This window comes from Clytia hemisphaerica, unplaced genomic scaffold, assembly GCF_902728285.1.
Source record: "Clytia hemisphaerica strain Z4C2 unplaced genomic scaffold, Clytia hemisphaerica genome assembly, whole genome shotgun sequence".
NCBI classification, from domain to species: Eukaryota; Metazoa; Cnidaria; class Hydrozoa; order Leptothecata; family Clytiidae; genus Clytia; species Clytia hemisphaerica.
The window spans coordinates 1,046,667-1,071,585 of NW_027103334.1; the positions used below are offsets into that span (position 1 = coordinate 1,046,667).

At 36.3% G+C, this 24,919-nt stretch overlaps 1 protein-coding gene across 1 annotated transcript; it reads left to right on the forward strand.

Annotated features, from left to right (window-relative positions):
* Positions 1-41: 41 nt before the first annotated feature.
* On the forward strand, positions 42-23,809 carry LOC136817024 (regulator of G-protein signaling 22-like). The gene is made up of 24 exons (XM_067073372.1): positions 42-262; positions 620-802; positions 1,536-1,649; positions 2,406-2,631; positions 3,129-3,321; positions 4,247-4,405; positions 5,396-5,594; positions 6,037-6,174; positions 6,909-7,063; positions 7,604-7,754; positions 8,149-8,250; positions 8,751-8,945; positions 10,486-10,569; positions 10,934-11,099; positions 11,999-12,177; positions 12,515-12,742; positions 14,983-15,144; positions 15,485-15,676; positions 15,934-16,166; positions 16,450-16,558; positions 17,128-17,239; positions 22,469-22,561; positions 22,924-23,184; positions 23,507-23,809. The coding sequence occupies exons 1-24, from the start codon at positions 167-169 to the stop codon at positions 23,710-23,712; spliced, it is 3,936 nt and encodes a 1,311-aa protein (XP_066929473.1). The 5' UTR covers positions 42-166; the 3' UTR covers positions 23,713-23,809.
* Positions 23,810-24,919: the final 1,110 nt, after the last annotated feature.

Below are 24,919 nucleotides of genomic sequence, written 5' to 3' on the forward strand. Positions count from 1 at the left end.
TGATGTCTAAGATAACATTCAATCAAACTTTATTTTTTTACAGATGACAAAAAATGAAAAAAAATGATATAAAATGTTAACAACAGGGCACACAATAAACTTCACCATCACCATCATTGATTGATACCAACAAAGACCAAAACAAAAAGATGGGACCAAAAACAAAATGGAAGAAGTGAATCTGTCTGCCAACACAATCAAAGAATGTTTAAACAGAGATCTTATACTTGTCCAGTTTTTTAACAGTTTCTTAGCTTTGACTGTAAGTCTTATTTTATCAGCCTCACTCGCACGTTCATGTTTCAGTCTAATTTGAAAGTCGGTCTCATTTTTTCTTTTATACTTTTGACATTACGTCACTTTTACAAAAGCTAATTGGTTGCAAGTGACGTATCGGATAGAAAAAGTTATTGCAGTGGTGCATATCATGAATAGTCTTGAATGTCAGGTGGACAAATGTATGAAAGCTGGTGTAGTCAAATTAGTTCATTTTGTTGAAGACTTGTTTCAATTTTTTTGTATATTTTATTGTATACTTACTATGGACCTGCTTTATTCCCTTATTTGGCAAGGGACTTTTTTCGTCATTTTACAATATACAATTTTATATTTCCTTCAGGCGTTTCCAAAGCAGTTAATCTACAATTTGAGTACAGAATGTTTTGAGGTTTTTCAAAACACACTGGCTGATGATGTCAACGAACAGGGCAATGTGAAAGAAGCAACTACGTTAAAACAGAAATTCGATTTCTTTAAAACGACCATCGGTGAAAGAAGTGCCAAGATTGGATACTATGTAAAGGTATACGAATTTCACGTTAAAATGTCTTTTTCCCATAGCTGAAAGAACTTGCATTGTTACTGATTGTTTGCAAAAAACGGTACCAAAAGCATAGCATGCAATTCGAATTAATACCTTGTACAGCATGCCGTTTTAAATCTACAGGCCTAGAAAGCGTGCATTGACGTCAAAAACTGGGTGCCCTAATATTGAAGCCATTGGATTGTGACGTAAAGAGAAGAGAGGAAAAAAGTAGAATTCTGCTTTTTTCCTTTAGGAGGGTGTGCGACAAATAGGAGCCATGTTGTACAGTCAAGAAGGCGATAAAGAATATAGATAGGGTTACAATTATTACGGGCTCTATTCTTTTGATGGTCTTTCTCAGTTCAATTTGGCAGATTACAAATACAGTTAACTTTGAACCTCTCTGTAATTCGAATCTTTCTCTAATTCGAAGAAAACTTTTGGTCCCTTGAAGATGGAATTAGAGAGATTGAACTGTACTGATAACAAGGAAAGTTCGAGATCCTCGTGAATTGTATCACAAATTTGAAGAGGACCTTGCCCATCATATCCTATCGCAGGAGATAAAATCGATATTTCACTTGAATAGCCCAGTAATCTTCCGATTTTTTTCACCGGATCCACGGCCAGCCGGTTCGACTATCTATGAACTAAATAGAACATTGAAAAGAGCGGGGATTCGAACCGATGGCGCCCTGGCTATGAGTATAGCTCATCACATTTCTTTTAGGTCATTGATAAAGAAGTAGGTTTGGAATGGATCAAAGAGAATCGCTTCCTTTTGTTCACACAGAGTGAATTATATGCTGATTATAAATTGACTAAACAGCTTTCAAAGTATCAGGTAACGCACTTCTTTTGAGATAGCTCTCTATAGATGTTATAAGTAAGTCTACGACTGCAGTCGGAGGTGACCCGATGGCTCCTCTTTTTATTTCGATTGCTATCTACCCGAAGGTAGGGGAGGGCACCACTCTTTCTCCCTGGATTGCTCCACTTACCCCTGATCCTTCTCTTAATAGCTAAGCATCAAGCAGAGAGACATCAAGTACCATATTAGAAATCTTTGGTACAACCTTGTGCACCGGAGCAAGATGCTCTACCACTTCACTACGGTTGTTTAACCCTTCACTGGCTAGGCCGTTTCTTATTCTTCAAACTGTTATCTCTGAAACTAAAAGGAATTTGCAGATCGTTCTTAGTTCATTAGCGAGAACCTCACCAAAAAACGGGATTTTCCATTTCATTTCTTGGTGAGTTCTACTTTGATGATTCTTTTGCGACTGCAGGAGCTTCGAAATTTTAAAGTAACGTCAAAAAATCGAATGTTTAGAGGCCGAAAACGTGTGCTCTAAACATTCGAAAAAGTGGAATAGACGTTAATTGCATAAAAAAACGCGAGTGGTGATAAGTATAGGCTAATAGTTCATTAGAAAGCTATGAGTTTCCTCTAAGCTAACCGGATTGATAGAAAGGTGCTCAGTCTAGTAAAACAGAACCAATTTTTTAGGCTTTGACTCGCTCCTTGACGAAAGATGCTAGATAAAGCCCCATTGAATGTATCAGTCGTCAAGGCATGCTATCATTCATTGTTTTTTAGCTCAAATTCGCGGCACAACTTCTCACAGACAAGCTCAGCGAATCTTCCATCGACAACAGAGATAAAGAAATTATCGAGGAATTACAAACCACAGTCACTAGAGTCCAACAAGAAGACTATTGGACAGAACAGCAGGAGAAACACTCGAAATCATTTGATCACATCCCATGCGAAGACTGTTATATCTATCAAGCCTTGTCCGTCTCAAATCTATATCACCATCAAGGTACTTGATATCCCATTATATTGATGTTATTTCAACAGAACAGCAACTGCACTACACTGTCTATACCCTAAAATGCCGCCACCTTCGTAGAGCTAATCCGATGGTTTGAGATCTTTCCCCTTTAGATTTTTTTCATTTTCCTGAGCGCCCAAATCTTTTGGACTAACTGTTTTCCAAAGTCAAGATTGGACAATTTGAAATCTCTAATAATGGGTGTTCATACGGCTCTTACGTTTTCTTGTTTTTGACATTTCACTGGATGTATTTTCTGAACCAGGTTCAAAATTAAAGATTTTCCTAACACAAAAGCAGCTAGATAAGTAATCCCGCAAAAAAAATCATAACAAAAGATTTTTTATAGCGCGGGAAAGCTAGCTATACCGTGCACACATAACCTAAAGATTTTTTAGCGCGGAAAAAGCTAAGTTTGTCGCGCGCGCACCACGGAAACGCCGCATAGAAAGTAATATTATTATCTCTTTTCTTTTTGTTTTAAGGTATCATGAAAGAAGAACTGTTTGAATGGTTATCAGAAAACACGGATAATGGAACACCTTCAGTTAATCTGATCTACAAACAAGGTGTTGATGAATTCAAAAAGTTTTTGATCGCCACTACTGGTGAGAAATATCTCTTATTATGGATCTCATTGGAGAAAAGCAAACATTTCGAAAAAGAAGAACAAGCATAGTAAGTGAATACTTGAGGATATCGGATATGGAGGGATTAATGATTTTCTTTCAAAAGTGGATATCCAGGGGGTTAAAAATATCTACAAGGGAGCGGATATCCAGGGGGTATAGTGTCTTTTCAAGTAAAAAATACGATATCCAGGGATAAGCATCTTTATAAAAGAGGATATCCAAGGGGTTGAGCATATTTTTAAGAGTGGATATCCAGGGGGTCTTTACTAATAAAATAGGATATCCAGGGGGTTCGATACTTCAAAAAATCAATATTCTCAACATAGTGGGGGTAAATTCTTTTTCTGGAAAAGCCCAATGAACTTTCCCTCCGAGTGGGGAAAACTTGAGCAAAGCACCCGAATAGCTCAGAAAATTGCCTTCTTGGTTAGATCGGGTAATCAAGATAAAAATATTTCATAAATCTACAATCATGGTCGTAATATGTTTAAAAATGGGAGTACCCCGAAAAAGTGAAAAACAGCGAACGATTTTAGTGTTGTAAGTTACTTTAGGAATTCGGAGGTTTAAATCTGAGTTTTTATTTATCACTTTAGAATCTCAGGAATTGAAAGCTGTTTTGATAAGGCTGTGAATATAGCCTTGAAGGCAATAATCCCTCACAAATCGTCTATTCTACAAAATGTCTAATAAAGTTGAAAGAAATGCTGAAATAGCCATTGTCGCCCGAAGCCTTAAATTTGAAAAAAATGTCGAATACATTTTTGGCCATGGTTAAAGCTGTTTTGGTTTTTCAGAGAAACAAAAACGTTGAGATTTGCACTGTCATATTGATGGCTGTTCTTCGACAACTTTCACAAGCTCTCCTTAGCTAATAAGAATTGCCGATGGTTCTACTTCACTCAGTGGACGCTTTATAATTTCAAATTTGTTTTTTTTCTGTTGATTTTGATTTCTTATATTTTCTTCAGCTTATTGCAACATATCAGAGAGCGTTTCTTAAAGCCTGGATCGCCCCACGAGTTTCCCAAAGAGACTTTCAAAGGTTGGCAAATCGATATTAACACCATGGACTTGGAACAACTGTATGACGTGCAACCGAAAGTACTTGAGCCCCTTTTAAACTACTGGTAAGGAAGAACACCTGATGAACAGGTCCTTCCCACAGATTTAAAAAGCCCGACGGGCTAGATGTTGTGTATTAAGCCATAAAAAAATTGAATTTCGGAAAAAATATTGTTGCTATTGTTTTAGAAAGCCCGCGAAAAAGCCCGTGAAAAAGCCCGCGAAGCTTCTGATTGGTCAAGCGCTGAAATTCTTTTGTAATGTCACGTGACCTAAGTAGGATTTCCTACCTAACCACGGCATAATTTTCAGCCGAAGCACGACATCTAGCCCTTCGGGCTTTATGAATCTATGGTCCTTTCCGCTACCATTTTTTTTACTGGTTGAAAACACTTCTTCCTTAAGCTTGGCCCACACTGATAAAAGATACTACACACGGCTGTTATGCAATGTAAATTTTGTTCAAAACGCTTGAGAATATGTACAAGCACGTTAAATTTTTCTGCAACACAATAAAAATATTGTAGAAAAAATAGCAAAAAGAAATCACTGGTTTTATTGCAAGAACTTGCAATTCACTTTAACGGACCTGGAAAATATAATCTTCAGGGCTACAGGAAAAAGTCACCTTAAGTCGCTTCTCTTTTTCAAAGTTTTGATCAAACTCGAACCCAGTCCCTTAAGGTCTGTCTTCACTTGCGCGCGCTTTGATCGCACTTTTTCGAGCAAAGCTTCGCTTCTACGCTATTGGTCAAAAGAAAAATGAAGCAACTCCATTGGCGCGATCTGACGTAACGGTTGAAAAAAGTTGAAATGTGCTCAACTTTTTTTTGAGCGCGCGCTACATTTTTATGACGTAATCTTTTTTCCAAGCAAAAAGGATTGAAGCCAAAATGTGCGATCGCAGCGCACGCAAGTGGAAACTGGCCTTTAGTTTACTTTTTTAATTCTGATTGCGCTCACTAAAATGATTGTTTTACGTCCACCAATAAAATCCAAAAGGGGTTCAAGCGGCTTCGGGTAGGTAATTGGGATTTGATAATGCTACTTTTCAGGTGCCAGCGATTCACCATCCATCAATTCCGGCAGATAATGGATTTCTTCAAAGAAGAGTTATCTCCAAGAGAACGTATTGCTCTCTCGACTTCTTCATCACACAGAAGCAACCTCCTTATTAAACCATCACAAATCCCATTACGTCCGTTGTCATGTAGCAGTCACATTCGATTGGATAAATCCTCCCCTAATGACGAGGTAAATATTTCACAACCAGCGCCATTTCTCTCTTAGACCTTTCGTCATATCACTTGATATTAGCGAGTTTATATTTTCACTTTTGAGGACGGTAAAGTGACTGAAGCGATTTGGAATAACCCGCAGTTCTACCCCGCAAAATCGAAGACGGTAAAACTGCTGATTTACTGTCGTCCTCGGCTGGTTAGGATCTAGCCAAATTAGAACCTTACCGTCTCCGTCGCTGAAAAACACACATACATAAACTCGGTATTATTCCCCGGGGGCGAGGAAACTTTGGTAAAAGTAGGTTCAGTGTATGTGCGAACGGTAAGAGTCGATTTTTTACACTTCCTAGTCCTACAATAATTCTGTTTTGACTATGAAATGTCACGAAAATGATTTGATAAAAATTCATAACTTCGTCACTAAATTCATCTCATCATAATTTGAACTTCTTCAGCTCAACCAATCAGAAGACGAGTTGTCGCTGGTGGAAAGAGGTTTAACACGTCGTAAGATGAGAACCAAATCGGCTTACCCAAGACTGGTGACGTGCAAATTACCGAGAACCACCAATGCTGGTCACAAGCAATTACAGGTATTTGCTAAATACTTGAGTATCCTAAATCAAAAACTTGAAAACTTGTTTCAATTTTTCACCTCATTGGTACGTCTTAGACCATGTTCAGACGTTGCGGTTCTGTTCCGTTTCGTTCCGAAACGGTTCTGAAACAAGTGTGAACGTCAAAATTCGAAAGGTTAAAAAAGAAGACGTTAAAAAGCAAAACAGATCGAGACGGTTTCGCTCCACTTTTTTCATAGGAACGGGACTGCTCCGTGTTCTTGCTCCGAAACGTTCCGAAACCAATAAGAACACACTCGATCCGTAACGAAAATCATACCGGAGCAAAACGGAACAGTAACGCGTGAACATGGTTTTAGAAATGTCAATCTTTTTCTCTTCTGGTTCATTTTTATTCTTCCCTCAATCTCATTAAACTTAAGCTATTTTTTCCGTTAATGGGGGAGGGGCTAGATAGCCAAAAAACACTTTTGTAATATTATGTATAACCACTTTTTACAATCCATTGATAGATTTCAATCATTTTTAGTCGCGTTTTCCTTCAATCTCATTTGATTGGATTTGTCATCTGGCTATTTTGACCATAAGCGGATATCAATTAGCCTATACTAAACGTCGCGGCTTTTTCTACGCAGTAACGGAATGACAATACCCTGCTTTTGGCGAGATACTTGCTAATGTTGGCCACAAAATAAGACTGGCTACGGAAATTCGTCCCCATTTAAGATGAAATATTTTCTACCACGCAGATGATGTCAGATACGAAACACGAAGGATATGGTTTCAAACCACAACCCGTCAAGTATTATCACAACGATGCTGTTTCTATTGAAGAAAAGAAGTCTGTGCGTCTTTATATCCAACCTTTACCCCCGTCTACCACTCACGCATCTACTGTATCGTGGTGAGTAACAAATTAATTACACCCTCATCGTATCAATCAAACCCGGTGGGACCATTGATTTCAAAGCCCCGATAGGCCAGAGCCGAAGCTGCTGGATGGAAAATGAAGCCACTTATTTCCCATCCAGAACACGTAACCCGTGTGCTTTTCACAAAAAAATCTAAATGCGGGGCAAACTTAAGACTTCCCTTTTTCTTGCTTGAGAAAGGTTGAATATTCCTCTCTATCCCACGTTGGGGCTTCAAACTCAGTGGGTGGGACCCCCCCCCCCCACAAAAAATCGTCTTGCTGAGATGAATAACCCTAAATTTCATCCCCGTCGGAAACTACCTACACTTAGAAGAATGGAGTCGTTTATAGTATTTGTAGTACGGTTATATAATAGGTGTTATACGATGATTTTTACGTGATAATATCAGTTATAAATGATAATTTTCCCTTCAATTTTTGCTTATTTTTTACAATCACTGAATTAATCGTTTAGACTCCCTACAATATCTTTTTTATCAACGCACACACTTGTTTTTTTTTCGTCAACAGCAAATCAACAATGGAGTTGGGAAGTAAGTTTGATGACATTGATGAAAGCGTTGAAGTTGAGAAAGACTTGGAATCTCTGGTCGATATGTTGATACATGAAGAACAAAGTGGACTTTATTTCCTCAATTATCTCAAGTCCCACCAAAACCAGGTATTGATTGATCCGATCTTTTAAAGCTTGGCTTTGGGTAGTCCTCCTAACTTACTACTAATTTGACGTTCTGCTACTCGATACGCTCCACCATTCCATAATATTGAAAGTCACTGTCAACGAGAAACTCTCAGAAACGACTCTCTACTTTATTCGATACGCTCCATTATTTGATGAAAATCAAATTCCCCTTGAAAATCGTATTAGAGAGCGCCCAACTGTATTCCTACTTGCCTATCCTATTTCGCTTTCGGGAAAATCGACAAAATATAATTTGGAATGATAAATGAAAAATACATTCAAGTATAATTAATGTACACTCAATTTGCTTATTAAAATTTCCCATCTACCCAATATTGCACCCCTAGTTCTCTAAAACTTTTCTTTCTTTCAGGCTTGGATAAATTGTTATTATTTTTGGAAAGGCGTTCAAGAATATAACGAATATTTTTTTGCCGACGCTTTTCAACCGAGCACTGTAATACGCAAAGCTAATGTAAGAAGATATTGATAATATTTGAAAAACATTTCGCGATAAAATTTACTTCGACCAGCCAAGCCAATGTTTAATTTTTGAATCCTTATCGAAAATATCGTTTTATTTGCTATCCAACTTCATTTGGACTTGTAGACTTGAGCCGTGAGCATGAGCGGTTCGGTTGAAATTTGCACATTCGTCCCTTTAGCGAACATCTGGGAGTGTTTTTCACCTTTTAAAATTTCTTAATTTTGACAAGTCTTTCATTATGTCTATATTTGGACTTCCGAATAGTTAAAAAGTGTCGAGCTCTGATGTACGCACTTTTTTCGATAGTATGTCTCGATATTCATCAGTGGTCGATCTTAGGGGATTGGAAAGCTAAAATAGAGAGTGTTTTTTTAGCCGTACTCGTTTTAAGGAGATAAAGACTTTCCGTCGTAAATTTTGAAACCCCTTTCCTCATATCCGCCACTGTACATAGAATCAAATCATACATATTTTCAATCCCATGACAGCTTGTGTACGCGAAATACGTTGGTATATCAAATAGTGGTGATTTACAATTTCCTGATCACATCAAAGACAACATACGAAAGAAGATTGACCCTCCTTATGAAGATCTCTTCGATGAAGCAGAACAACATGTTCTAACCATCCTTGTTGCTCCCTGGTTGAATTTGATCCTAAAAGAAAGACAACAATTTCAAACTGTAAGTATGCTACAATCAAAGTCATAATATTTGAGAAAAAACGGAAATTCCCACGAAATCTTAACAACCACAAACGATTTGGAAGCGCTCTAAATTAGGTTGGACGGGTAGAGTTTTAACTATGACTTTTAACGCTAGAAACACCTAAAATCTGAGGAACTAAAAGTTCAAGAATGGTCCAATAGGGCTCAGAATATAAGCCTGGAAGTCTAAAAACCCCTCCCAAATTGAAATATTCGAATAAATTTATCAATTTGCCAAAAGCGACTTTTTCGCCTGAACTTTAAATTGCTGAAAACGAGGAATTAACCAAACTTCCCAATATATTTTGTCCGAGATTGTACCATAATATATTTAATCTAACTATTTTGAGGACATAATTTTCATCATTATTGGAGCTATTGCAAATTTGGATTGGTTGATTATGGCCTAACTTGGATTTGATATCCAAGGCTAGAATATAAAGCCCCCCATCCCAAGATGGTTGTCCTTAGTAAAAATACTCGAAGTGTTAAAAAGGGTTGAGATTTTTTCACATTTACAGTACTATGTTCCGTATTAATATTGCTGCTTGACTTTAGCCAACAAATTAAACTATAGCATGTAATTAATGTCTTTTCAAAGTTCATGACAGTGCTAAAGAACATAAAGCTAAGCCTTTATCTTGAAGCACAAAAATGGATTATCTAATTCGCCAAGACTGCCTTGAAATTATTTTTCAAATACCTCCCCTGATTTGTTAAAGCAAAAATTACCTGTTTATAGGGAAATTCCCTGCTCCTAACGCTAATTTAAAAGAACCACAAGTATTTTTATTGCTGTGAATACTTTGTCAACCTTTACATCCAAATGGAAATTATCGTGTAACAACGAGCTCATTCGCATTGTCGTTGAATTTTTGTCGGATGACTAAAAATCGTCCATTTTCTCCCTCAAATGAATAAAGTTATTTATTGTTTCAATTATGAATACACGCTTCATTTTTATAAGAACAGTGTCTCTTTCATTTCATGATGGATATTCTTAACTTTTTGGGGAAAATCATCCTAAAACATTCTTAGAGCATAAAATGGCATTTTAGTGAAAGGAGTGAGTCTAACTTGGGGGGTAATTGGTAAGTTATAATTGAAAATGTTCTAAAAATGGCGTTCTTAGCTTGAGTAGCCAAATTCTATGATGGTGATATTCTTAAAATATTCTTAATTTTGTGGCTGATTTCATCATGAATATTCTTATAAAGTATATTCTTATAAAAAGTGTGTATGCACTGATCGTCTTTTTGTTTTCTTCTTCTTTTTCTGATTTTTCATAGGCTTTTCCGAACCTACAATACACGTTTCTAAATCGAGAGTCAAATATTGTCCAAATTTTACTAATTTTAAGTATTTTGCATGATATTGTCGATTTAGAGTAGTCTGAAAATTTAAGAATGCATCTAAGAACATTTCAGGCTGAAAATTGCTAAAAAAATAAGCATATCCAGGCTCAGCCAAATTTAAGGTGTTCTAATAAAAAAAAACGTATATTCTTTGCATTTTAGTTACACATCGATGAACACATGAGGTATATCGAAGTCAATCGATCGGAACATCTAGCGAGTTTCGTTGAAAATGATGAATTGGAGGTAATGCTTTAAATTTTAACTGTTTTTACATATTCTTTTTATATCGCTGTTTTACCATTTAAACAAGCTTTCTTGTTTTGTTTTCTTGTTTTGTTTTTAACTGTCGAAAAAAGAGTCAAATATCAACTGGTGTCAAAAACTTTGATACGACTGAGAGGATCATCAATTTCTTATCCATTGTTGAAAGAGGGAAAATCGCTCCTATTCCATTTGTAAATCAATCCAATCATCTCCAAATATTTATGTATGATTATGCTCTGATTATCTCCATAATAGTTATATTCAATCATCCAAATAATATTTACATCCAATTTTATCTCCATAATATTTACATCCGATTTTATCTCCATAATATTTGTTGCAGGGGGAAGAGGAGGTAGAGGAGGATGACGAGGAGGATAAGATTTCACCTGAAGAAGTTGAAAGACCTCTCCCTGTTAGTAAAGATGGTTTGAACTTTGAGGCGCTCATTAGGAACAAAGTAGAATTGGAACATTTTCAAACTTTCCTGGAAACAAGACATAAACAAGGTACAGAAGTTCTGTGGACGTTTCTTTGACATAGTTTACTTTACTACTGGAAATACTACATAAAACTTACTACATACAACTAGAACATCAGTATGAATAAGGTTGCTTTTCTTGCTAAAAGTCACTACTTTAATGGGATTAATTTTCGTGGGGATTAAGTTTCGCGGTTGAGCTCATCCGCAAAATTTTAAGATTTCGCGGGTACTTAATTTCGCAGATGGGTGACAATATTTTCACGATTTTGTACCTTTTTTTGTCAAATCATGTATTATTAGCGCCACTTAGATGCTAGTAACCATTCAAAAAGTTTGACATTTTTTTAGTTTTGTTTAGAGATATTTAGCGGATAAGGCCCTTCCCAATTTTCATTGGGACTTAATTTCGCGGATGACACCCAAATCCGCGAAATTTAACCCTCGCGGAAATTTATCCTATTAAAGTACACGAACTAACGTTTATCAAATATAACATATATACAGGTGAGTTTATTTAACTCGAACCTCTATAACTCTATATAACTCCTTAAATTCGTTCAAGTTTTATAGTCCCTCGATATCACGATCACGCCGGCACTTCATTTTCACGCCATCACGCCGTTTTTTTCAAAATTTCACGCCATCACGCTACGAAAAACCCTCCATCACGCCCTCACGCCAACCGCTGGGGGGCCTCATAACTCTATATAACTCCTTAAATTCGATCAAGTTTTATAGCCTCTTCAGTTAACAATGCCTTATTAACCCTAAATTTCCTTAACTCGAACAAATTTGTGTTCCCCGTGCGTGTTCGAGTTATGGAGACTCCACTGTATCAAGAAACAAGTCACGACGTTCTTTAACTGAGAGTTAGTTTTACTGTTACGTCATCTATAAATTAACATAACGTCATTTTTACTCAAGGGATCATGGACTTGACAGCATGGACAGACATGGAAGTGTTCCGGCGATTACCGAAAAGTGGAAATGATAAAATCAAAGATGAGCGAGACAAGAAAGCCATGGAAATTCGTGAAAAATGGCTTTCCAAAAATTATTTTTTTGGTCCTAATACTCCAGGCTCAAAAACCGCTATTAAGAAGGTCAGTTTTTCCTTGATTACTTGATTTTTAACACTTTTTTCTGGTCTCTGACAAATCTTGTAATCATCTTTCTATAATTGAAACACATTTTTGAGGTTCGTGCTGTATGAATATAACTAGAGTAGAAAATAAACATCCAAAGAAATTGCTATTTCAAATTTCATTTATTTCAGATGACAGGCTCTTTTTATTGTGGATCAATTTTAATAATTTATACTTAATTAGAACTAAAAAATTTCATCGCCCGTCATTCGCGAATTTATGTTTTTCTGTTTTTCCGATACTCGTGTCAAGTTAGTAGTACTGTTATAAGGAATCTTTGACAATCTTTCAAAAGGTGTTAGAGAGCAGCGGCAGTATTCGATTACTACCCAAACGACCCACCTCACCTGTCATTCATGAAGCGCAAAAATATTCGCGCGCTCGCGTTGAACGTCGTTGGTTGCTTTTGTTCAAAGAGACAAAAGAATACATCCAACGTAAGAAACAGAGGAACAGTGTGACTGAATTGGTGGAAGATTTACTGATGAAGAAGAAAATACAAAGAAGCGAACACGCGTGGAGGGTGAGTTGCTCCCATTGAGTTTCAAGCCCGAAGGGCTAAAGACGAGACTCCTGGATGGGAAATGAAACTACTCTTATTTACCATCCAGAACTCCCGCGAGTAGTTTTTACACACGCCGGATTGAAACTAAAATCTATCGCTAAATTTCAAAAAATGTAGTCCTCCAAAATAAAGGAACCGCTAGATACAATCCATCGTCATGATTACGGTGCGTTCTATGCGCGTTTTGGATTGGAAAAAAGTGGCTTCAATTTCTCTTGCCTGAGAAGGGTTAAAGTTTCGCCTTTAGCCCTTCAGGCTTGAAACTTTCTCCCCATTTGCAATACGATACGATTTCCTTCTTACGTGTTCATTAAAAAAAACAGATCAGAATTTACTATAAGAATTCAAGTTCTCATAGTCTTGACATTCAAAGATTTTTCAAAGAGAATTCTTATATCTAATTTTGTTTGCTTACCTTTTTCTAATGTAGAGATTATCTTAATTATTAATGATTGCCTTCACTTCAAATGGCATTTTACGCATTCCAACATTAATTAAAAAGGAATCATTTTCCAATGATTTTCCAAAATAACTTTGAAATACAAACTTAGACTTTCTGAACGGTTTGATTTACTAAACTGTCGTAAGCAAAAAATGGAAAATGGACAACCCAAAGCAAATGAAAGAAAATGAATAAAGAATTTGAAATTTAATGAGTATTCCAGGCTTTTATAAAGAACATCCGAAAGTTTTGAAGCCTTCAGATGTTCTCTTTCAGTTTTGAGCCTAAAAATGTTCTTAACCCATTCTTAATATTCGGGCTATCAAAACCTAATGTTCTTTATATGGTGGCCCTCAAGTCGACCCTCAATTCACGTATTCACACACAAATGTTTGCCAATTCACGTATTCACGCACAAATGTTTGCCAATTCACGTATTCACGCACAACTGTTTGCCAATTCACGTATTCACGCACTAATTTTGCTTTTAATTCTTTGTTCAAGCTTTTGTGACCTTATCATACACTAACCTTGACCTATAACCATGGCCCCTTTCAAGCTGGTTGATCTATTTTTATACCAAATATTTTCACCAGTGTTTTTTCGTATGCGATGTTATCGTTGCTGTTAGCCTCGATCTTTTTGTGGCTATTTTAAAACTATTTGTGCTTTCATTGACCGAAATTTTTATCCTGCCGCCGCACCAAAGTTATTATCCCTCGGATGTATGGTAGTGTAAACACTATCCCCTACTAGGATAGGCAAATGCAGACTCCAAAATTAAGCCTTAGTGTTAAGGCCAGCCTTTCTCGTAGACCCTAACGTTTAAAAGTCTTTTAGATTGAAGGTAAATTTTAACCAACAATGAATTAAATCTTTTAGATTTAAAATGCCCAAAGACGAATGTGCATATCTTTAAAGATGATATTTTACCTTTAATTGTGCAATGGCATTGAGAGAAAATCCTCTCATTTGTTAGCAATTTTATACGTTCTTATTATAACCTCATTAACCTCATTAACTGCCACTACTTTGAGGAGCACGAATCCGTTTGTGGATGCCAGCAGCCTTGGAAAATAATTTCCAATTCAGACCCTCCTGTTGACACTGTCGTTGGATGTAGTAAATTTGAAAAAATACCATGATTTTCAATTTAAATTTTGATATTTGATAACTTCTTCCCGAGGACAATAAGTTAATATGATTATTTTATGCGAAAGAAACGAGCAAGAAGATTTTTACAGGTTTAGGTCGTTTATTTTCGAAATTCTTTGTGTTTTAGACAATAATTTGCTTTCAGGAAATTTGAATTCGCACAGGAAAAATAATATTTTCACGTTGATATGTCGATTCACGTATTCGACCGCTGAAAAAATCGAATTCACGTACATGTTTTTTATAAGAATACATGTTTTTTTATAAGAACAAACTTCATAAGAACATAAGGCTGCAATGGTCAAAATGTTAAGAACAAGTTAAGAACATTTTATGGCTTTGTGGACTCAAAAACATCCTTTTTCTTAGAAAAATGGTTAAAAAGTACTCACAAAATGGTCAAATTAAGAACATATTCAGAACATTTTTAGGCTTAAAACTTAAAAAGTTAAGAACATCCGAAGAATTCAAAAATTTTTAGATGTTCTTATAAAGAAACCGTGTATTGGCGACAAAAAAAGACTCATTCACGTGTCGCGCTTGCTCCTGGGAGTTTGCTCCTATTAACACGTGGTGTTCATCTTCATCTTCATCTTATTAGTTGTTAAACAACCGTTGGAATTCGAGCAGTCGTGAAGTTGCAGGATTACGAATGGCGTTGAGTAACGAAGAAGAGTGCCAACAATTTCGACAGTTTATCAAATACCGTGGTGAACTCATGGATAACAACCTTAATTTCTGGCTGGAAGTACAAAAATACAAAGTAGGAATACATTCTCTCACCGATAGCCTAAATTATTATTTTTGCAAGTTGGCGTTTTGAAAACTTTTGGAGTAGATTTATTTTTGGCAAGATTAAATTTTGCGATATTTCTGGATTTATTTTACGCGATTCGACATTTTGAAAACTTTATCGAATGTATTTAATTTCTGGAATGAGCCTGAAACCAGCTAAAACGGCCCTGCTGATAGATGCCAATCAGAATTAACTCTGCGTCGAAAGTACGCGATTTCACGAGATTTATTTTCACGAAAAAGAAAATTTGAAATGACAGGTTGTACACACGCACTTGTTACTTAATTTCTATTTCTTCTTTCTATAGGATTTGTGTCACAGCCACGTGCAGGAATCCATCATCCGCAACAAAATACACACCATCATTGATGTTTTCATTAAATCTATTGTTCCTCCTGAACTGCAAATTGATGTACCTCTCGAAATCGCCGAACGCTTGTTGGAAAAAGCCTTTGGAAAGACTCCTCAACATGGCCCATATTTGTTCCGTGAGGCACAGGTATAAAATAATGAAATATTAAATTGTAAACTGCTGACTGAATTCGTTTCCCAACCTTTCTGAAAAGGTTAATTCTAATTGGTTTTCCCCTTTGGTGATTCCATACTGTGTTATCTCACCTTTATCGAACTTACGTACGAAAGTACGAAAAAAACCATCCACCAAAATGAAAAAAAAAACTGAAATCTGTACACGGTACATGGGCAACAAAAATCTACCTCTGTGAACGATCATATTATTCTCTTTTCCTTCTACAGACGACTATATTTCGCATCATGTTTAACTTCTGGAAAGACTTTCTTTCCTTCCGTTCACAAGCTAACGAACACGGAAACCTTCAAGAGGCGTTGAGTGAATTAGAGAGACAACATACTCATGACATCAAAAGAAAGAAACTGCTGACTGAACGACGAAGATTGAATAGACTGGTGGCCGAAAAAAGGAAAAAGGATTTACTCTCAGAGAAACGTAACCTTCAAGACATTCTGTGGTATGAGAACTTTTAAAGTGATTTTTAACAATCAGAACAACATTGTTTATTATTACAATTATTACTCTTGAACTTGTTGTGTTAGACTTTGTAATAAAAACAAGAGCCTCATTTTTTTTCAAAAACCTTCAACAAATTAAAAACAATCCTAGCATTTGAATAGCTAATGTCTCTCCCAAATTTTACTAGTTTTTATAGAAACTATTTTTCAGTAAAACGAAAATTTTTCACTCGGGTGTTTGTCGGTTTAATCCTTCTCTCCTCGCTTTTTCCTTTGCAACAGTACGATGGCCAAGACACCGGCAACCGACACTGACAATGCTTCGGTTGTGGATTATGACGTCACTACTTTCCTTTTCTCTAAATACCAAGCTGAAGACGAGTTGAAAATGGTAATACTATAAAAGACCTTATTCAGCAAATGGAATAGATATTTTCAGGATACCTCTTAGACGCCATTTTTCGCCTTAATAATGTTATCAAAAACGTAGTGCGAGCGGCGGAGATCGATATGGCAGTCATGCGGCCGTTTCTTTTAGGGACGCCGTAGAATAAAAGAATGCTAAAAGGATGCCCCGATTGCTAATTTTCGGCGCCCTTTTGGTGTTTTTCACCCTTAAATTGGCAGATTTTACCCAAAAATATTTTCTTGCTCGCTCTGTGCGCGTGAATTTTTCAAACATATTTTCTAAATAATGGAACGCCAAAACACTTACAAATTTGACTTACTTTAATTTTAGTCGATTCAGAGTAATCCTTGGGTATATCTATATAGGTAATTGTTAGGTCAGAGGTAAAAAGTGTTCTTTAAAGCCATAAATTCATAGTACATCAAAATATCTGAAAAGTAGAAGTACACTCGTTTGCTCAAATCGTTATTTTTCAGGATTCACGTAAAAACATCTTGTCAAGTGAAAACATATCCTAAATTGAAACTCTGAAAATCTTTTTTTTTAATCAGGTCGAATCAAAACTTGTCGAAAATGGAATTCCACTTGAAGAAATGGGAGGGAAATCCGTTATCTTTTCTCATCCTTTTTATGGAAATAAATCCACCACTTCTGAACGTACAGGTAATTCTATGACAGTTTTTCAATCCTTTTAAAGATGGATGTTATTTGTTTTTTTAAGAGAAAGCAGCACGAGAAGACACGTTCGACTAAATAATTTATGGTGATCATTTTGGACCAATTATCTTTCTTAGTCTGTTTCAAAGCATTACAATTAGTACTACAGTTGATGCTCTCTAATTCAATTTTCAAGGGGAATAGAATTTTCGTCGAATAAAGGAATGTCGTTTATGAGAGTTTCTTGTACACCCCTGAGTCAGTGGCCCGGTCAGATCCACCCCGGTGAGTAGCCCGGTGAAAAAAATGCTCAAAAACAGCCCAAAATTAAGCCCCGGTGGAAAATAAGTCAACCCGGGCAAAAAGGCTTAAAGGTTTTGGAAACCCGGGCTGTGGCATGAAAGTTTCTGTTTACCCCGCTGGAAATACTGAAAATTTTGATTCCCCCGGTTGAAATCAAGGAAAGCTTGGGTTACCCCGCTGTTGAAATTAAAAAGTAGAAATCTTAAAAAATAGAAAATGTATGAAATAGAAAAGTAAAACTTGAGCTAAAAACTTACTGTGTTCCATCCAGTTTGAAAAAATTGTAAACAAACTATGTAACTGAGCTACCATCTTGCGCGTATTTACCTAAGTTTAACCGCCCTCGATACTTAGAGTTTATGGCGGCCATTTTTTGAAACATTTTGATTGCGTGCAGTTCGCGCGGCAATGGAATATTCTTACAGGCAAGCTCAAATAAAAAAGAATAACAAAACTCAAAACTCTCTCAACAAAAATATTCTTACAAAGGAAAAGTGTATTATGTTCCCGAGCATATTACACATTGGATTCTCAAAAAAAGGTTTTTGCTCTCTCTCTTCAATGTTTACTTTAAACATCATGAATAATTTAGTAGTACCTTCCATTATTCTAGAAAAAGCGCGGGAAATTTTCATTCTATTTTTTCTGTCTGTTTTTCTCTGTCTTTTATTAGAACTTTTTGATTGAGTTATTCTTTTTTTTTTACTATCTCGTATTTTCGGGAGAAGACAAACCGTGGACCCCTGATATGGACCCCCAATATGGACCACCAATATGGACCCCCTTTAAATGGCGAGAAAAGCATTGTGGGTATTTCCCAACATTAAATAGGTAGTTATTTGTGCTATATTAGTCGTCCTATATAATATAAACATATTACAACAGTTATAGAGTTACATACATGATACATTCTGTTATTTAGACATAAATTCAGTTCGTTCAGAGTGATTTGTTCTATTGTTGAAATGTTGACACAATGTTGATATTTGAGAAAAATATTGATATTAAGACAAAAACATTCAAAATATTTATTATACCGAAAGTGATGTAGATAGTGTGAATGGATATAAAAAGACACCAATCAGAAGCTTGTGACTTCTGTTTTAGATTGATGGCACATGAGGCCCGAGTTACATTGAAGAGTTACATTTAGGAGTGTTCGAGTTGCTAGTATAACTTCCTCTAGAAAATAAAAGTTTATTATCATAGGAGGGACTTTTTATGTAGGTATCATCCACGAAATCTTTTTTCAGAGGCAAACGATATGCGTAATATTATGAAAGTTCGAGTTACTTGAGTTGTAACTCGGCTCTTCATGTCTCAATCTATGGTTTGTTAAGCCAAAAAACATTGTTCTTGAGTATATCCATATTTATTTGGACTGAGCAGAGCAGCTCAAGTAAAAAATCAAACTCAGCAGAATGTTAAGTTCGAATAACTCGGAATAACTCGGAATAAATCTTAAAAAGACTTATCGTACTCAATGTGATATTGGAAGTGCAAATAGACATAAATTATTTCAAAACTAGAGTGTTCAGAGCTGTGTTTTTGGTATTTCTTGCCGTTTTTGAGGGGGTCCATTAGGGGTCCATATTGGTGGTCCATATTGGGGTCCATATTGGGGTTCCATATCGGGGGTCCACGGTTTGTCTTCTCCCCGTATTTTCTTATAATAAAACATTAGTAACTTCAGATGGTTAAAAGCGATGCCGGCGGTTGTTTCAGTGTGATTTCCACACTGTGACCTAGTATATATATACCTTAAGGGAACACTTATTTTGGCGGGAACTAATTTTGGCCTTGCGGGAACTAATTTGAGCTAAAAACCTGCATATTATATACTAATCGATCAGAAACTTTCGCAAAAATCAGGTCTCTAAAATCAGACCCTTACAGTGCTGGAAAAATTTGGCTGAAAATCGACCCTTACAGTGCAATTTTTCTAATTTTTTTGCCCTTTTCAGGGCAAATTTCTCAAATTTTTCCAAATTTTACAGCCTTACAGTGCATTTTTTACCACTTGCTCAAAAATCGACCCTTACAGTGCACTTTCCAAAGTCCAAAAAACCTACCCTTAAGGGCCGCATGTCCGGTAGGGCACTTACCTAGAGTGCCCCCCCCCCGGGGGAAACTTTATGCTGATTTAAGATTAAGAAAAAGGTCAATATCACGGTCTGAAAATTTTGCTATCTCGAGCTATGAAGCACTTTCGTTTTCAAAACTTAGAAAACGAAAGTACTTCGTATCTCTTGGTTGCGAAATTTTCAGACCATGGTTGTATTTGTTGTGAGGAATTTTTGGATAATTCATTTTGCCCAGATGCTGCAAGACCCATGGCCCGCAAAATACAACAGCAGCAGAAGCACATGATATGGGTTTTCTAGTGACCACTGAAATTGTTGAATCAATTCAAATACAGTATACAAGTATAAACAGACTTTCAAGACCATGCAATTAATGTGATTTTTGTTATCAAAATTATGAATCGGTCAATGGTTAGGGATAATTTGATGTGCTTTGCTTCTTCCCAAACTCAGAGCTCAAACGACGTTTCTTGAAATAGCTTGGGAATATATACACGTTTTTTTTTATAAGGAACCTTAACTTTGCTCTGAGCCTGGAGTTCCTTATTTTTACAGAAAATTTCAGCCTCAAAGTTCTTTATCGAGTTCCTTATTTACATAGCTGCTAGGTCAAAGGAAACTATGAAAATGTGTGGTTTTATGGAAACATCGACTATTTCAACAAAGAACTCGGAGAATACAAGATATTGCTAGTTCAAGTGAAAACTCTTACTGTTCCTTAAGACTTGTTTTCTTATCCTCAGCCTGGGCAGTTCCTTAACAATTCCTTATTTTTTGGACCATTTTCAGCCTCGAGTTCCTTATAAACGTGTTCCTTATATAAAAAAAACGTGTAATGTTTTAAATTCATTTTTGATGGATTATATCCCTAGCTATGATTTAAAACAATGTGACACTGCCAAAAATTCATTTGCTTGATACCCTGGTCAGTGCCCCCCGACCTAATAGTTAATACCCTGGGAAAAGTTAAATGTTTCCATCAAAAATGTATATTTCTTCAAAAAATCAAAAACAACACGTTGTTTTATTCTCCCCCTTTGTGAGGCTTGGATGGTTTCATGTTTTTAAAAGAAAAAGTGTGGACATTATTATTGTAGTTAGTAAGATGGATGCCTATTCATTCAAAAAGTCAATGGATTTTAAAAGAAATTGTGGGATCTTTTCTTCTTCTATCATAACTTTTTAGCTACACACTTTTTATACGCAACGCAGTGAAGGGCTCAGGCCTCAAAATGGCCAAAAAAGCAAGTTGGCTTAGGCCCTTAGGAACCCTAAACCTAAGGATGAAAAATTTTTTAAATAAGGAAACCTATTTTTTTCTTTTTCCACTCTGAAAAGACTGAAATCTTGCTATATTACGACCAAAAACTGCTGTTTTACTTTCAACAATTTGAAATTTGAGGCCGTTTTAGCCCATCTAGAGGGTCCTATTTTCAAAGATTTTCTTAACCGTCGGCGCCAACCATGGTGGCGCCTCCTCACACACTGATGTAGCCGTTACGTCATAATAGCAAACATACACCACCCTTGTTAAACATCCTAAATCTACCCCTGAATCGAAGAAGGTGCTGGTGGAGATTTTAGGAGATTTTAGGCTATCGACTCTTAAATTTTTACACTAATAAGAAGAATGATGATAACGGTTATCAAAGGACTGTTAAAGTGCAATTTCCTGCTGAAAATAGAAAAAATCGCTTATAATTTGTATTCACCCCGGAGAAAAGTAAGTCAAAATTTTTGAACCCGGTGGATTTTTTGCTCATGAAAAAAACCCGGTGAAAATTTATTTTTTTGAAAGTCACCCCGGTGAACTTTCAGAGTCCACTGGGTCACTGAGACAGGGGTGTTCTTGTTGACAGTGACTTTTAATAATATCGAACAATGGAGCGTATCGAATAGTAGAACGTCATTTATGAGAGCGTCCACTGTAGTTTTCTTTGAACCTAAAAATGGTAGCAATTACATTTAGGTCCATGATTAAAAGAACTCTTCATTGGAGCTCAGGAGGTTCTGAGATGGACGGCCGACGGTGACGTGCCGCTATAGTTCCAAACAATTAAACCCTGACTGACAAAATTCGTGTCCTGACATACGAATTTAGACTCTGTCATATTTTGTAATATGACAATTTTTACAAAATCCAACCTGAAAAATGTGAAAAAGACCAAAATTCAATCATATCTGATATACTTTTGGATTTAATATGATTTCGACTGTCAGACATTTTTGGATCCTAAGAAAAGAACCCTATCCCCGTATCCCATTTTCCTTGGACCTCGCTTTCCTTTGTGACCCAGGGTTGACAATTCTGCTTTCTTTTGATAAGCAATAGAAAATATGTTATTGTCTGCTGGTTGTAACATACGGCAAATCCATTGTAGGTTTGAAGAAAATAAAAAGAAGCAAATCGTCTTTCTTACAACAAGTACACATACTGTACGCAATCAATTGATCTTATCGGAGTTTTTGATTTTTCTAATAATGCGATGCATTGTGGGATTGTTTCGGGAGTAATACAATGGAAATCTCTAAGGAATTCCTCGAGGGAATAGCGCTTCGTCGTGCAAACGTCATGATTATTACTTTTCTCATTTGACCGAAATTCAATCCCACAATCCTTTTCGTCTTAATTCAAAAGTCGTGAAAGTTATTACTTTTTCTTTGTAATTGAGTGTAATTTGCGTGCAAGCGTAATAAACGCAAAGGGTGATGGGATTGAATTTCAGTCAAACATAAAAATCAATGTCTATTTTTAGATTCGCGACGGTATGCTATTCTATTGTAATACTCCTGAAACAATCTCACAATACATCGCTTTTTTAGAATCAATTGTCCTTCTTTTTCACAGGCGACCAGGCGGTAACGACCGGTCGACGTTCCAGTTTCTTTAACACAGGAGGTGCTATGGAAATGAGACGACAATCTCTTGGTGCAGCTTATGGTAAAGTAGTAGTTGATCATAATCTTGAACCATCCGTTAAAAAAACAGGATGGCATAGGTCGCAGCCCTGCAATACCGCATGTAGTATAAGATAGTATAGCAGCACGAATTCGTTAGATTCACTATGCCGCTACTGGACCGAAATCGTGTCATTCCATATAATGCAATAGCACTTAACGGGTTAGGCTGCGCGCATCCCCAGAATTGATTTTGAGTTATCATTAATGGGTAGAAGGTTTAATTTTGTCTCACTTTTAGGTATTTTAGAATCATGGCTAATGTCCCTTCTTTAGTTTTAGAGGGACTAAAAACAGTTGCTTATCATAGAAATGGATAAATGTTATTATTTTAAACCTTTTTAGCATCATCGCAGAAGAATCGGGGACGGAAATCGATTTACGATTCCGACGGTCGGACCATCCGAACGAAAATATCGGTTGATCCTTCTACCTACCGATTCCAGCCAGGAAAATCACGAACACCTTGCGATCAATTATCGGTCATCACCGATGCTCAACGATCGCGACTTTTAAGTTTGCATAATTCTCAAATGGAACAAAAGAAATCAAGACGGCGAACGTTGACTAAGAAATCCTTGAAAGAGTTCGAAAAAACTCCACAAGGTATGGCGAGCCTCGTAGATACTATCAGGGAACAAAAAAATAATTTTGATAGGAAAAATTTATTTATTTGTACGGCTTTCAATCTTTGCGTTGGTTGCTCTTGCACAATACCAGAATAAAAATAAAACTTTCAGAGTTTTCCAATCATTTCGAAATGAACTACAGGATTGAAAGTCGTACAAATTTCAGCTAAAATAATTAAGTCTTATATGATGCAGAAATGTCTCATTTTGATATTTTCATGAACGTTTCTTTTTAAACTAGAGACATTCGTTTACCTAAAATGTAATTAAAAGTATTCTGAATGTTGCTTTTTCTTCAGGAAAACCGTTGAAGCCTTTAAAGATGGTCACATTACCATACGTCAAAAATCTTGAAACAGCAAGTCCTGAATTCCCCATCCTAGTTCCTCCTTTGGAGTTGGACAAACCGAAAGAGAAACCCTCGGCTCCAGTTCGCCGACTTCCGAGAAATGCAGGAACAGCGAATATCGTTAAAAAGACAAGCGAGGGAGAGCGGGAGAGTTGAATCTCCTCCACCGATTATAAAAGCTGAAGTTTTTGTATGTTAATTTGTAATTAGTTCTAGTAATTGACAGTAAACTGGAAACTGGCTGACACGGAGAAGTTCAGTTTAAAGCTTTCCAAACAAAAACTGGTTCATATCTGATGTCGTAAAATTCTATATACTTCAGATTGCGAGCTTTACAGAGTAAAAAGTTTGGTGGGGTAGAATAATTGCGATAGAAATTTTGGAAGAAAGTTTTTTTGACGAATGAAAAATTATTTAAATTCGCCGAAAATTTCATATTCCAAAATCAATATTCGTCTCAACTTTCGCTAGTCTAGTCTTTATTTCTCCAAAGGATACTCTTCCCTCTAACAACTTTTTGGAAGAATTTGCTTTTTTTCACCAATGTGTTTTGGAGACCTGATCCAGTGTTTTTTATAGTTCAGTGGTCTGATTTTAACAATATTTTTAGAAAGACTTCGATTTTGTATATGAACTATTTGTACATATTTTTTAATAGTGATTTTTTACTAACATTGTGTGGATTTGTGATAAGCGAGACAATAATATATATTTCTGACAAAGGTAACAAATTTCGATCGTGGTTTTTATTTGTGATCAAATTCCTATCCACGCTGGAGTAACGGGGGCGCCTAAATCGGATCAAAAAAGCTAAAGCTTAAAACGAAGAACTAGAGGATGCTAGTGCGAAATTGGATACCCCCAACCTCCACAATTTATCCTCTTATCTGATGAATCGATCTTCCCACCGTATCTCTCACGGGCACCGGGAAGTTTTCTTTCAAGATCTTTACAGTGTTGGTCAAGATATCTCCTTGTATTCCACGTGTTTTAAAACTCTAATTTAGTTTGCCAAAGGACAAGATTGCTACCCAGATTGCTACCCAGATCTCCGACCGACGGGGACCAGATACGGCCATTTGAAACAAACAAAATCAATCTTACTGACAAACAAGTGATACTTTTATGGACATACCTAGTTATGCATTTAACACATATATAATTGATATCTACGTATCTATGCTTATCAATGATTCTTATAGATAAACATGCATTTTTTGAGCCAACAAAATTTTTTTCAAAAAAATCTACTTGAGCCATCTTTTACCTATGATGGTACTTTCATGCTATTTCCCTACTTTCATGCAAAAAATCAGAAAAAGTTAATGATTCAATTTTTCACAAAGTCCAAAAAACCCGTTCT

Excerpts from the sequence above, each read along its gene's own strand:
- LOC136817024 (XM_067073372.1), top strand. The coding sequence starts at position 167 with ATGGAAGAAGTGAATCTGTCTGCCAACACAATCAAAGAATGTTTAAAC. Across the intron at positions 7,755-8,148 it reads TCAAGTCCCACCAAAACCAG|GCTTGGATAAATTGTTATTA; the intron begins GTATTGATTGAT and ends TCTTTCTTTCAG. Across the intron at positions 10,570-10,933 it reads TTGAAAATGATGAATTGGAG|GGGGAAGAGGAGGTAGAGGA; the intron begins GTAATGCTTTAA and ends TATTTGTTGCAG.